Source organism: Coregonus clupeaformis, chromosome 6, assembly GCF_020615455.1.
Source record: "Coregonus clupeaformis isolate EN_2021a chromosome 6, ASM2061545v1, whole genome shotgun sequence".
NCBI classification, from domain to species: Eukaryota; Metazoa; Chordata; class Actinopteri; order Salmoniformes; family Salmonidae; genus Coregonus; species Coregonus clupeaformis.
Genome location: NC_059197.1, coordinates 50,724,462 through 50,739,570, shown reverse-complemented (window position 1 = coordinate 50,739,570; position 15,109 = coordinate 50,724,462). Strand labels below are relative to the sequence as shown.

The 15,109-nt window shown below is 43.6% G+C and overlaps 1 protein-coding gene across 4 annotated transcripts in view; it reads left to right on the top strand.

Moving 5' to 3' along the window:
* The window catches only part of si:ch211-266k8.4 (carabin), a 40,662-nt gene extending 27,614 nt beyond the window's left edge, over window positions 1-13,048 (top strand). For 2 of the 4 annotated variants that reach the window (XM_041838243.2, XM_041838240.2), the window contains 2 exons: window positions 4,355-4,561; window positions 12,454-13,048. In XM_041838243.2, the coding sequence (XP_041694177.2) occupies window positions 4,355-4,561; window positions 12,454-12,532 (286 nt within the window). In that variant the 3' untranslated portion in view covers window positions 12,533-13,048. The remainder of the gene's footprint in view (window positions 1-4,354; window positions 4,562-12,453) is intronic. The other 2 variants (XM_041838242.2, XM_041838244.2) reach the window with 2 other exon arrangements.
* Window positions 13,049-15,109: the final 2,061 nt, after the last annotated feature.

Here is a 15,109-nt window from a genome sequence, read left to right as displayed (position 1 = left end):
TTTGGAATATTATCTGATTTGAGGTTACCGCGTTCAGTTTGAGGTTACTTCATGTAGTTTTCACTAAGCAATACAATTTACGTCTCTGTCAACTTCTCTGAGAGGGCCTAAGAAATTTGACTACTTCATACGTTTATCGGTCAGCCAGAGGAGTTGGCTCCCAGCCAGCAGAAATACTTTCCCACAGAGACTGCTGTTACATATGGGAACCTTTACGATCAACATGTATGTTCCTCATAGGAGCAAATAACCTCAACAGGAAATTCAAGGTCGTAAAAGTTGCCACTTATCTAACTTTCATACCTTTTTTCCATTCATAACATTAATTATGTGGTAGTCATGCATACAACACTGGTGGGTGGTGGTAGGCAATCCCACAGCAATGAGCTTCCTGTTTTTGCTTAAAATACTTCAAAACAATTTTATGTCAAATGTCATGTCAATTAGAACTTGAAGCACAGACTCTTGTAGGGAGTCAAAGAGTGACATGAATTCTGTGTTTTAAAGGCATAGGTTGAGGTTCCTGCTGACCTCATCAACTCCTTAAATCAATATTTTTGTTCTATTGACAAGCTGTTCCATGTCGCGTCTCCCTGGCAGGCAGGCTGGCCTTAGCCTCACTCTCATAACAAAAGCATATCACACGTCTTTGCGCCGGGGCCAGAAGTCTGTGTGCATACCTGTCATTCCTCACAGGTCCCGTATTAGTGTCAAGTGGCTGAAATCGCTGAAACGAGGAGCGGGTCGCCCGGGGTCAATGAAGGATTACGCTAATTTGACACGAGATTACGGAGAGGGGACAGGGAGGGCAGGGAGCGGATTTGACTCGTCTCAGTGAGTCGCTGAAAAGGCGTGTCAGCTTTTCAACACTGACAGGGCCAGGCACCAAGGAGCTAAGGGCCAGTAGAGGCCAGGGGTATTACAACTGCTGTTGACTATAGCCCACTGGCTCATGTACAGAGTAAAGTGTCTGACTCTGAGTTCTGTTCCTCTGATCTAAGAGTAGAGGATGTAGTCACAGCACACTGGAACTCCCACCAGTAGATTTCAGTCACTCATTGCAGGAGATTGTGTAATATCGCTGTGTATATAATATCTATATTCAAAGAGTGTTGATTTCAGATTGTGTGAAATGTTAACTTTTTTCCCCCCTCATAAGTTTAATTGTACACATTTGTAGGTTAGTCAATAGATAAAATGTTTATTTTGAGCTGCTGAAGAGATGTGGTGGTTATACTGTTCCATGGAGGTTATGAGTTGGACCCCTGGCTGAGGTTGACCTGTATAGAAGGTATAGGTCAGGGGTCAGGCCCAATCTGATGCCCCAGGTCATTCTACTAAATCCATGGTCACATGACACATTTACCAATTTCATCCAAGAATTTGGGCGATTAGGAATCTGAAAATGCTGAGCAAAAAGTTCCAGTGTCCCTTGGTGGTTCCCCTTCCTCTGGAATCCTTGTTTGGGTTTTTAGAATTCATATTTACAATCCCTTAACAGGCTTAAAACCCTAACCGGCATACATTATTATTTAATAGTTCTCAGGTATCTCGACCCAAATAGAAGATTTTTGTTCTATTCCAGTCTATACAGTACTAGTTTAGGGTGCAGTTTGCTCTCATCTAAAGCCTCTTGCTCTCATCTAAATCCATCTAGCCTATATTGTCAAAGACTCCAGTCACCGTAGTCATATACTTTTCTCTCTGCTACCGCACGGCAAGCGGTACCGGAGCGCCAAGTCTAGGTCCAAAAGGCTCCTTAACAGCTTCTACCCCCAAGCCATAAGACTACTAAACAATTAATCAAATGGCCACCTGGACTATTTGCATTGACCCCCCCGCTGCTACTCACTGTTTATCTATGTATAGTCACTTTACTCCTACAGTGGGGGAAAAAAGTATTTAGTCAGCCACCAATTGTGCAAGTTCTCCCACTTAAAAAGATGAGAGAGGCCTGTAATTTTCATCATAGGTACACGTCAACTATGACAGACAAAATGAGAAAAGAAAATCACATTGTAGGATGTGATTTATTTGCACATTTATGGTGGAAAATAAGTATTTGGTCACCTACAAACAAGGAAGATTTCTGGCTCTCACAGACCTGTAACTTCTTCTTTAAGAGGCTCCTCTGTCCTCCACTCGTTACCTGTATAAATGGCACCTGTTTGAACTTGTTATCAGTATAAAAGACACCTGTCCACAACCTCAAACAGTCACACTCCAAACTCCACTATGGCCAAGACCAAAGAGCTGTCAAAGGACACCAGAAACGAAATTGTAGACCTGCACCAGGCTGGGAAGACTGAATCTGCAATAGGTAAGCAGCTTGGTTTGAAGAAATCAACTGTGGGAGCAATTATTAGGAAATGGAAGACATACAAGACCACTGATAATCTCCCTCGATCTGGGGCTCCACGCAAGAGCTCACCCCCGTGGGGTCAAAATGATCACAAGAACGGTGAGCAAAAATCCCAGAACCACACGGGGGGACCTAGTGAATGACCTGCAGAGAGCTGGGACCAAAGTAACAAAGCCTACCATCAGTAACACACTACGCCGCCAGGGACTCAAATCCTGCAGTGCCAGACGTGTCCCCCTGCTTAAGCCAGTACATGTCCAGGCCCGTCTGAAGTTTGCTAGAGTGCATTTGGATGATCCAGAAGAGGATTGGGAGAATGTCATATGGTCAGATGAAACCAAAATAGAACTTTTTGGTAAAAACTCAACTCGTCATGTTTGGAGGACAAAGAATGCTGAGTTGCATCCAAACAACACCATACCTACTGTGAAGCATGGGGGTGGAAACATCATGCTTTGGGGCTGTTTTTCTGCAAAGGGACCAGGACGACTGATCCGTGTAAAGGAAAGAATGAATGGGGCCATATATCGTGAGACTTTGTGTGAAAACCTCCTTCCATCAGCAAGGGCATTGAAGATGAAACGTGGCTGGGTCTTTCAGCATGACAATGATCCCAAACACACCGCCCGGGCAACGAAGGAGTGGCTTCGTAAGAAGCATTTCAAGGTCCTGGAGTGGCCTAGCCAGTCTCCAGATCTCAACCCCATAGAAAATCTTTGGAGGGAGTTGAAAGTCCGTGTTGCCCAGCGACAGCTCCAAAACATCACTGCTCTAGAGGAGATCTGCATGGAGGAATGGGCCAAAATACCAGCAACAGTGTGTGAAAACCTTGTGAAGACTTACAGAAAACGTTTGACCTGTGTCATTGCCAACAAAGGGTATATAACAAAGTATTGAGTAACTTTTGTTATTGACCAAATACTTATTTTCCACCATAATTTGCAAATAAAATCATTTAAAAAATCCTACAATGAGATTTTCTGGATTTATTTTTCTCAATTTGTCTGTCAAAGTTGACGTGTACCTATGATAAATTACAGGCCTCTCATCTTTTTAAGTGGGAGAACTTGCACAATTGGTGGCTGACTAAATACTTGTTTCCCCCACTGTACCTACATGTACAAATTACCTCGACTAACCTGTAACCCCGCACTTTGACTCGGTACCGGCACCCCCTGTATATAGCCTCGTTATTTTGTTACTTTTTTAAACTTTTGTTTATTTAGTAAATATTTTCTTAAGATTATTTGGTAGCTATGTTTGTAGTTACAGTATGTTCCGTGTCGATAACTAAGCCCTAAATCCACTGTTTCTATAGGTGTTAATAACATGTTTGTTGGTGTAATGTGCAGCGGAAGTTTGTTTTATAAGAAGCTTGTTTGAAGGATGAGAGAATTTAATGAAAATGGCAGGTGTTTGGTGGGTGACTGGCTGGCTGCCACCCCTACACCCAACCCCGGTGCTGTTTCGTAAATGGTGTATGGCACGGAGGATATCTCACCCCTTGCCTCCCCCACAGCCTTGAAGGTGCTTCCTCTGTTAATGCCCTACACCTGTGGATAAATCAAACCACTGACATTTATATGACATCTTTATGAACCAGAGAGGGGGAAGATAGGAGAGGAGGGGGAGTGAGTTTCTAGTATGTGATACGTGTTTTTGTGTCGCCCCTGCGTCAGTCGAGTTTCACACCAAGGTGGCACTGTAGAATGGTTGTCAGACTTTTTGGCTTTTGACCTCTGGCTCATGATGTCAGACTGAGCAGGGTACTTTTACTCCCCTTTCATTTTTGGAGCCTTTTCTATTATAAATCAAAAGTTAATGTGCATTCTGTATAGTAATCTATAATTATCATGGCAACATTGGACTACATTAAACAGTTTTAAAGCGGTGTTGAATTAATCTGTTAAGCACTTGTGCATTACAGATTGGGGATAGCTATAGTGTCAAAGTGGAAAGTGAATAACTATTATTATGCTCCTGTTCCCCAAGCAGGCCAGAGCCAGCAGCGTTTAGGAGGATGGGTTCTGGTCCCGTGGGCAGGGTGGCCCGTAGACGCAGTAGCCTGCCCCTCAGAGTAGAGTCCCTCCGCCTGCTCCGGACCAGGACCCCCCAGTCCCCATCACCCCTCTCCTCGCCCCCTCCCTCCAGCCCAGCCCCATCACTGACCCATCAGAGCCGGAAAACAGCCCTATCCAGGTAAGCTGGAACCTACTGTCTACATGGTCGTATAGATGACTGGATCAGGGGTGAATTCATTAGTCGGATTCTGTTGCAAAATGTTTTGTACCGTTTACTCTAGGAACCAAATGGAAGCAAGCCAAGCAAATGGAACTAAACGGGGAGGGACCTAACTGAATTTGTCCAATAGAAACTCTTGTTTGTTGTAAAACGTTTTCAGTTTGGAGTAAACAGTTTCCGTTACAAAATGTTTTACAACATACAAAACGTTTTGCAACGGAATCCGACTAATGAATACTCCCTAGGAATTTACCTGATATGTAGACCCATGTACTATATTATAGACTGGATCTGTTTTTTAGCTTGGGGCTTAAAGTCCCAGTAACTGGGTTTCTCATTCCAAAGTGTCTTCCTGACTTGAGTTTATCTGAAGGTGGTGAAATCAGATCCTTCCTCTATTTGCATTGGGCTTGACAGATTTGATACCCGCTGACAGAAGTGTGGTTGTAGTGTTCTTTTTAATTAAAGGGATCACCACTCATATTGAGTAATCATGTTATAATGACAGATTATTGTTCCTCCTGGAATATGAGGTATAGGGAAGTGTGTGTGTGTGTGTATATATGTGTGTGTATATATACAGTTGAAGTCGGAAGTTTACATACACCTTAGCCAAATACATTTAAACTCTGTTTTTCACAATTCCTGACATTTAATCCTAGTAAGAATTCCCTGTTTTAGGTCAGTTAGGATCACCACTTTTATTTTAAGAATGTGAAATGTCAGAATAATATTAGATAATTATTTATTTCAGCTTTTATTTCTTTCATCACATTCCCAGTGGGTTAGAAGTTTACATACACTCAATTAGTATTTGGTAGCATTGCCTTTTAAATTGTTTAACTTGGGTCAAACATTTCGGGTAGCTTTCCACAAGCTTCCCCCAATAAATTGGGTGAATTTTGGCCCATTCCTCCTGACAGAGCTTGTGTAACTGAGTCAGGTTTGTAGGCCTCCTTGCTCGCACACAATTTTTCAGTTCTGCCCCCAAATGTTCTATAGGATTGAGGTCAGGGCTTTGTGATGGCCACTCCAATACCTTGACTTTGTTGTCCTTAAGCCATTTTGCCACAACTTTGGAAGTATGCTTGAGGTCATTGTCCATTTGGAAGACCCATTTACGACCAAGCTTTAACTTCCTGACTGATGTCTTGAGATGTTGCTTCAATATATCCACATCATTTTCCTTCCTCATGATGCCATCTATTTTGTGAAGTGCACCAGTCCCTCCTGCAGCAAAGCACCCCCACAGCATGATGCTGCCACCCCCGTGCTTCACGGTTGGGATGGTGTTCTTTGGCTTGCAAGCGTCCCCCCTTTTCCTCCAAACATAACGATGGTCATTATGGCCAGACAGTTCTATTTTTGTTTCATCAGACCAGAGGACATTTCTCAAAAAAGTACGATCTTTGTCCCCATGTGCAGTTGCAAACCGTAGTCTGGCTTTTTTATGGCAGTGGCTGCTTCCTTGCTGAGCGGCCTTTCAGGTTATGTCGATATAGGACTCGTTTTACTGTGGCTATAGATACTTTTGTACCTGTTTGCTCCAGCATCTTCAAGGTCCGTTGCTGTTGTTCTGGGATTGATTTGCACTTTTCGCAGCACTGTACATTCATCTCTAGGAGACAGAACGCGTCTCCTTCCTGAGCGGTATGACGGCTGCGTGGTCCCATGTTGTTTATACTTGCATACTATTGTTTGTACAGATGAACGTGGTACCTTCAGGCGTTTGGAAATTGCTCCCAAGGATGAACCAGACTTGTGGAGATCTACAAAAAATTTTTCTGAGGTCTTGGCTGATTTCTTTTGATTATCCTATGATGTCAAGCAAAGAAGCACTGAGTTTGAAGGTAGGCTTTGAAATACATCCACAGGTACACCTCCAATTGACTCAAATGATGTCAATTAGCCTATCAGAAGCTTCTAAAGCCATGACATCTTTTTCTGGAATTTTCAAAGCTGTTTAAAGGCACAGTCAACTTAGTGTATGTGAACTTCTGAACCACTGGAATTGTGATACAGTGAATTATAAGTGAAATAATCTGTCTGTAAACAATTGTTGGAAAAATTACTTGTCATGCACAAAGTAGATGCCCTAACCGACTTGCCAAAACTATAGTTTGTTAACAAGAGATTTGTGGAGTGGTTGAAAAACAAGTTTTAATTACTCCAACCTAAGTGTATATAAACTTCAACTGTATATGTGTGTGAGATAATATACACCCCACATCAAATGGGTCCAATAAATATTGTGTAATGAAGAGAGGTAACGGTAATCTCCTCTTGTGCAATCAGCTGTAACAACACCTCCTAAACTGATGACCCTCACAGCCCCACCCCACCATTTGAATGTGTTGTTCGCAGTAAATGTATTTATTGCCTGTTAAATGGTGTTGCACACCAAGCAGCCAGTCCCCTGCTGTATCCCATAATATGCTCCTGTCCGGCCCACCTGTGTACAGTGCCTTGACCTGACCTGAGAGACATGACGTCAGTGTTCTGTTTCCATGTTGCTGTAGCGTAGGCAGGGCTGGGCCACGGAATGGTACCAAAATAAACCAGAGCTGCTTCCCTATAGTGCCTACTCTCTGAATGGTACCAAAATAAACCAGAGAGCTGCTTCCCTATAGTGCCTACTCTCTGAATGGTACCAAAATAAACCAGAGAGCTGCTTCCCTATAGTGCCTACTCTCTGAATGGTACCAAAATAAACCTAGCAGGGAGCTGCCTGCCTACTGCGTTCTCTGTCCCTGGAAGTTCATTCAGTGTCTGCAGGCGTCCTGGGAATGCCAGAAGCCCTCACAGAGTAGATGTATTTATAATTGGGCACCTCCCTGGCACCCCCCCCTGAGCTCTGCCCTCTTGACACACCAACCAACCTCACCCACGTTGGAAAGAGCCAATGTCAGAGACTGGAGCGGATGAGTCACACACTGCAGCTAGGAAAACACTTGATTAGCCCAAAAAAGTGAACAGATTGAACTGATCTTTGAACTGCTCTATTTTGGTGTGTGTGTGTGTGTGTGTGTGTGTAATATGTCCTCTCATTCTCCATAGGAGATCATACGGGACATGTGGCCCTTCACACTGTAGCTCAGTTGATAGAGCATGGCGCTTGCAACACCAAGGTTGTGGGTTCGATTTCCACATGGGGCCAGTATGATTCTATTTTTATCACTAACTGTAAGTCGCTCTGGATAAGGGCGTCTGCTAAATGACTAAAATGTCAAATCCACATTGTGTTGTTGTAACCTGACAGTGGATGCTGCTCCGTGGGATGATCTGAGTAATTGGTGCTGTGATGCCTTGGTAGTCTTCATGTGATCCAAGCCAACCATAATTAGATCATTCGATCTGACATCTTGCCAGGGACAACCTAACTGCTAGTGAAGTGGAAAACTAGCTTGACAAGTATTTTTATCACCTGTACTTTGCGTACTGAGCAGACAGAAATAGAGAGGGGTGAGTTGATAGTGTAAAGCCCGACTCAATTTTGTCTGAACTAATTTCAGCATTCTATGTAATAGCTATTTACGTGACTGTTGGTTGTTTTCACTGAGCAATGTGGGAAAGTGTTTTATGCCAGACTCCGTCTGTTACGGAGTTCACCACCATGTGTTTAATGACTGAACAAGTTGTGCTTCCGGTTCATTCACATTGTTTTGTGGTTTGTTTCTTAATGGGTGTATGTTAATAAGACAAGTCAACCATCCCTCTCAAACAAAGGCAGTTGAATTACATAAATACAGTTGACATATTTAAGACTAACTTTATTCATGAAATGTCAAGCAAAATATGTGTGACAGCTATAACCGTCCCTTTAAATTCACATCTAACAAAGACATTGGCGCCATAGACTGGCACACTTGTTTTCCTCACTGACTAGTTAGTCAGCCCCACCCACATCACTATGTTTGCATGGGACTGGGAGGGGGATTATGAAACACAGTAGGATATCCTTTTAGAGAGGCACAGAGTTGATGCATGGGAAGAGCAGTGTGTGTCATGATACGGCCATATGCTGTTTTGTTCAGAGATGTGGGAGCCCGTCTCCTCTCCTCCCTCCACTCTGAGCGCTGAGGGAGGAGAGACCATACAGGTCCCCAGGGACCAGATTAGGACATAGCTGGCAGGGTGACTCCGTGATGATATGCTGCTGAACATGCTTTAACTCTGGAACCTGATCACTCACTGTGTGTGTGGTTCAGTAGCACTCTGTAGTTAGTTATTTAGGGAATTCCTTATTTGTTCAGGTGTAAGGCTTATGTAACCAACAACACACAACAACAATAAAGGGAAGAACGACAACATAGGGAAATGGGATCCGTGATCAGAGTGCTAGCTATTTTAGTGGAGCTCGATTGGAATATTTGTTTGAGACCATGCAAACTGCACAGGACTACCAGAGCTGTTTACCAAAAGTAAAAGCCATGATTAAACACAGATAGCATTTTATTGACATACTCTTAGCATCCACCGCTGTGCTCCCATGACACCGTATACAACAGTTACCTTAATGTGTAATGTTATCACTCCTGATTTCCCAGCATTGGCCTGCTGTTCAGACGGGCTAGTGTTTCTGTGGAGACTAGGAACCGAGGGAAATCCAGACAGTGCACATGGTAGGGAAACATGATTCCATGTGAAGCTTTGAAATGCGGATGTCACAGAGGGATAAGTAATGCAATTACTTTTCTACTGTAGGAAAAGAGGAAACATTTATTGAATTGACTCCTCACTAACTTCTTCCCAATACTTTGTAAGACTACATTGGAAGGGCATGTTGAGTATCACACTCACTCGTCTGTCTAGGACCCTCAAACTCAACTCTGGACCTCAAAGCCAGTTCCACTGCAGGTTTTTTTCCATTGTTTCCCTCTAATCAGGGACTGATTTTAGACCTGGGACTTACCTATACCCTCGTCGCAGGCAGCACACCTGTATTCTCACTGGCCAAGTGTGAGTGCATTATTTATTTTTATAGACCAACCTCTGTCCATAGTTGTTGTTACTTGCTGTATCATGAGAACTCATTCCAACAGAACAGATCCTCCCCCAAAGGGACAAGAAATCTTATCAAATACGTGTGCTTGTGTAAATGTTCAATTTATATATGCATTTATTTGGTCTAACTTCAGCTATTGTGGGGAAAGTCCTACTGCTGAGTCATTCATTGACCAGGAAAAGATTTTGTGAAAATCCCCTTTCATGGTTTCTGCTACAGTGAAATTGAATTTAAATGATGCATGCCGGGTGTCTGCTCAAGGCAATAATTGCTTCCTTTGTCCAAAGTGGTGAAGCTCTCCTCGTGGCTATAGGAGAACTGTAGAAACTACCATTCTGCTCCTACATGACAGCTAGCCTAAATGTTTCAGTAGAGCAAGTAGCCACAGTCAGCCATTGTGAATGGAGTTTGTAAATGTCAATCACATAATATGGATTTTAAATGTATATTCTTGGCAAAGGAATTTCTTGCCGTTGCAGCTAACCCAGATCCTGTTGTAATGTTGATCTCAGTATATCAGCTTAGCACACACTGATCTAGAGTAGTAGACTTTCACATGCAGCATAGATTCTGCTCTGATAGTCCTTCATAGAGGTCCCAGGAGCTGAAAGTTAATATGGGAGTGAAGGATTGCATCTGATCTCCACAGGTCTGTTTTACCTGTAGTCCTGCCCTGCCATCAGCACCTGTGATCGCTCTACTGCACTCTCACCCAGCCATTCACAGGCTTTCACATCCAGGTCACACACGGCCAGTGTAGCGCTAGAAAAGGCCTCACGGTATCACTCACAAAGGTGGCTTTGTTCACAGCAAGATGCAATATTTGCTCCTCAGTGTGGCAGACTCTTTCGAGTCCTCAGGTTCCCTTGACGCATGTAGGACTTTGTGTGTGCCATAGCAACCGCCTGACATTGCAACCCCCTGACATTGCAAGGCTATGCTGAACTCCGATAATAAGGGTAGCTCCAGAAAGATCTCTTATCACTTTGTGAGCCCACTGTCTTGATTTATAATGTCAACTCTAATAGTGGTAGTACTGCCCATAGCCTCCATTTGCCCTGGCCCAGTTAAAGATGGTGTTCGGTGAACAGTGTGTTCAGCCTCACGAAGTTAGTCAAACTTTGTATGAACAGAGCCTTGTTTCAGTGCGAGACCCATTCACGCGTCAGAGGAGGACACAACACTGCGGTTTCCCTCCTCACTCTCAGGAGGTAGTGTCGCTGTCAAATACTATTAGACTTTCCCTCATGTCTATCAGCCCGACATGAGGACCACTGGAGCAGCCTTGTTTTTCTGTCTCTTTATAAAGAGGCAGTGTATTCCTCTTACAGTATGTAGTGCTCTATGGAGCGAGGTGGGCAGGGCCCCTGCCATTCAGGATTAGCTGTCAGATCAGACGTGTGTGTAGGGCCCTTGGTCTCCCCACTCTACCAGACTGGTAGAGGTCAGTGCTGTATGGTCCTCTATTGTCTACCATCTCAATGGCACTGGCCCGCTCTTACCACCTCACAGCCCCAGCACATGGCTAGTAAATCCAGCGTGGCTAAACTCTTCAGGGTAATCTCTCCTCTCCACCTAACTGGGTCGGCTCTGACAATGGCAGCTAGCCTAACGCGATGGGCAGCAGCTGTTCAGCACACTGCAGGCCACATCAAAACACCAGACTTTTTATCCCTTCAAATGAAGAGGTATTTATTACATCGGGGGAGCTAGTGCTCCATAATGGAGTGACAGAGCTCGAAAAAGACATTGGGACATTAAAGATTTTAATCCTGACGTATATGGAGTTTGATGCATGTGCTGTTATACATGTCTCCATCACCACTCTGGGGATGTTTGGCTGGCTGGCTGGCTACAGTTGTCGATGTTCATTTAATGTGGAGTACTAGAGTCAGTACTCCTCTGAGGCAGAGTTGTAGTAGTACTTGGGGCCCTGTGATGTTCTGTAATCCAGCTCCCACAGCATGGTTTCCCAGGAGACCTGTTGCGAGCAGCTCAAGGCTCCATCACTGAGCCTCACATCTCCAGCCCCTATCCGGACCTCCACATGCAACCCCAACAGTGTCACCGGCTCCAGCGCCACTGCTTTTTCACCAATGCCCCCGATGCAGCAGCATTAAACCTTCATGATAATTAACGTCACACAGGCATTGTGTTCTTCTTGTGGAGGAGTCTGGGGGACATTGAGTTGCTGTCTGACATAAGTGTCTCATTCCCCCCTCCGCTCTCTGATGGTTTGTGTGTCGCAAATGGAGTGTGCCCCTCAGTGTTTTGGCATCTGAATATCTGGGCATTGAAGGTTCTATTCAGAAGCCTGGTGTGGAGTCTTTTGCATGAGAAATGCAAAGTGCTCTTAGAGCCAGAGGCGGGAGAGCTCCAGCTGCAACCGTCTCTGTGCTTTTAGTGCTCTCCTCCTGTTTTTTATTTTTCTCTTCTTCCTCTGTGGAGGGATTTGAAAAGCCCTTTAAAAAAAATTACTCTCATTCCTCTGACCTTTACCGGGGCAATTTCTTTTAACATTAGGCTACAGCAATAGTCACAACACTTTAAGTGCAAATCTTTTCAGTCGGTTTTGTTTCGGGGATGTCAATGTGTGTTCTGTTTACATTTTATACTCTGTGAACGTTTTAGAAAAATATGTTTTCAGAATAACTTGTTTGCTTGACAATACAGATCTCCTGTCTCTTTCAGTAAATGTTTTGCGGCTAGCTTCAGTTGAATGCCGTTTGAAAGGGCAGAAGACGTGCAGCGCCACAACACAGTCCTGTCAGCCCCATCCTTAATCTTCTTTCACAGGTTGATAATGTATTTGTTACTGATCACTCACTTTCCACTTGTGTCATAGGGAACTGTCGTCAAGATGTAACTGCCTGAATAAGACTACCAACCCCTTACGGAACACTCAGGAGTCCCAACTCATCTGAGGAAAGGAGGACCTGCACTTGATGGTACTCTTGTTTATCACTTTGCCCTCAACCCAACACGGATGACTACAGAGTAATGTCCCAATGGAAACTTTTTAACAGCACATGCAAGATCCAACCTTCCTGGATGTCTTCGATTAATCACTGCTCATAGTTCTGTATATCAATGTCCTAGGAAGGGCCTTCTGATATGGGGCACTGCTCCATATCCCCTTTCCCATGTTTGTCTCACCACTGCTACCCAGCGATTCAGCACTCACTGGGTAGTAAGAACAGTGACTTTATCGCTCAGCCCTCTGTTGCGATGACTAGGGTACGGTAGGTGGGATTTGCTGTGTCCCATCATATATTTTAGCACTGCATGTGGGAGTGTGTATTTAGTGTGAAATCTACCTCTGGATTTCGCTCCAGTGGAGTCATTTATTTTGATGTATCTTCTACTCGTAGAGACGTCCATGTTTATGTTGTCATTTTTTGTATAGCTTTTTTGAAATAATAAAATATTAACCCCTCTAATGGTCAGTCATTTATTCACTAGAATGTTTCTATCTGAGGGTGGTCACGTGGAGTCACCGCCTGCTCTTCTTTGGTTTGCATTTCTTATGAGAAGCTCAACTCAATACAACTATACAAGAGATTAGAAATGGAAAATCTCTAGATTGAGGGAACTTTTTTTATTCTATGATTAACAGTGGTGATAGTGCCACTACTTTGTTGGATTTGACAGATTCTTTCATGAGTGGGAAGTAGGAGATGTGGAAAAGTTGTTAGTTCTGTTGACTAGACGAAGGGTGGCCAGTCTGTTGTACTAATGTGTCTATAGGCAGCTAGTGCACCATCCATTTATATCTAGAGGTTCTTGTAATGTTTTTCTCAACTTGGTTACAAACTTTCACTGCACAATCCGTGTGGGTGATAGTGTTGTGTGTTTTGGGAGGGTATCTACCTCTTTCACAACATTTTAATGACCGAGACAATCAGCTCCTGTAATTACCTGAGGTGTATGTAGACAGCACTACACAAACACAACCACACAAGTGTTCACTCTAATGGAAGAGCTGTGTGATCTTTTTATGGAAGAGGAGGATTCCGCTTTCCCCTACTTCTGTAACAGTCAGAAAAGCACTGTAGTGGAGAAAGACTGGCAGACGAACACTACAGATTTAACCTGGTTTTATAAATAAAAAAATCTGTTAATTTTGTTATTGTGACTGTTTTATTGTGATTTAGTGCTCTTATTAATCTGTCAGCCCACAAGGAAAACTAAGTTAACTGGAAAGCTGTGGAATGAGGGTGGTGTGCTTTAGGTCTGTGATGATCCCACACACCGATACTTGGCTGGCTGAAGAAAGATCTGTTTATTGTGATGTGTTTTTGTTTTATATTCCCGTTTCCCCTACAGTAGGTGGATTTAATTAGCGTTGCTCTGTGATGATGCATATTATCTCATTCTGCTTCTTTCCTGTTTTTTCTCTTGCCATTTCACTCGCTCTAAGTTAAGGTAGTGACCTATTAAAAGCTCAGGAATGCTTTGAGTGGACCCTCTGACCTTGTAAGGCTGACTTTAGACAGGAAGCCCGATTCTGATATTCCTTTTCCACTAATTGGTCTTTTGACCAATCACATCACATTTTTCAGAGCTGATCTGATTGGTCAAAAGTCCAATTTGTGAAAGAAAAATATCAGAATCTGTCTTCCTGTCTAAACGCAGGCTAATGGCTCTGACCCGGTAGTTCAGGGTCAAAGGCGGTCCTCAGAACCTGGCCAGGACAGAGCGGTGGAAGGAGGGAGGGAGGGATGGATGGAGGGAGGGCACAGGTGCTCCCAATACCTGAGGCAAGGGTGGGAGTTTGGACGTGAGGTCACGGTGGTCAGCATCTTTTGTTTACATCCCACAATGTCTCCCCTCTCACCTGCTTTCAAACAGGACATGGGTTAACGTTATCGCATCATTTTCTCATCTACTGTAACAGTATGAGGCCTTGTGTGGTGTATAAGATGATACATTTAAACTTTGGAAATATGTGTTGTGAAACTGGATACAAAGGTTAACACGTACAAAACTTTTCTCATCCTGAAGTAGAAACAGAAACCCACCAATTGGAGTAAAACATTAACATTTAAACTAGTTATTTTGGTCTCGTTTCCCAGAAGTCTAGTCCATTCTCCTAATCCAGTCTCGAATGCAGTGTTTTGGTTTCAACCATCCTTACATCCTTATGTATGTCCTCTCAACCTCATGGATAGATAGAGCAGAGACCTTTTAGGCAGGTACGTCCACCCACAGGATGCAATTTGTCTTACAATTGTTCTGAGAGGTAAGCTCTGTCAGCTCTTGTTAAAGACACGTTTACATCTGCATGAGGTGGAGGAGGAGGCACACAGGGTTTCTCTCGCCTCTAGTCCAGGTTAACTACAATCCTTTTTGGAGTTTCTAAATTCTTTGTGCTCTTTGACGTGCCCATGATTAAATCTTTATACATTAACGAAAATACAATTTGATAGTACCTAATCTTACACGGGAAGCACACATGACCTAATTACACAGAGGTGAGAAAGCTTAACTTAAGTTTTTCC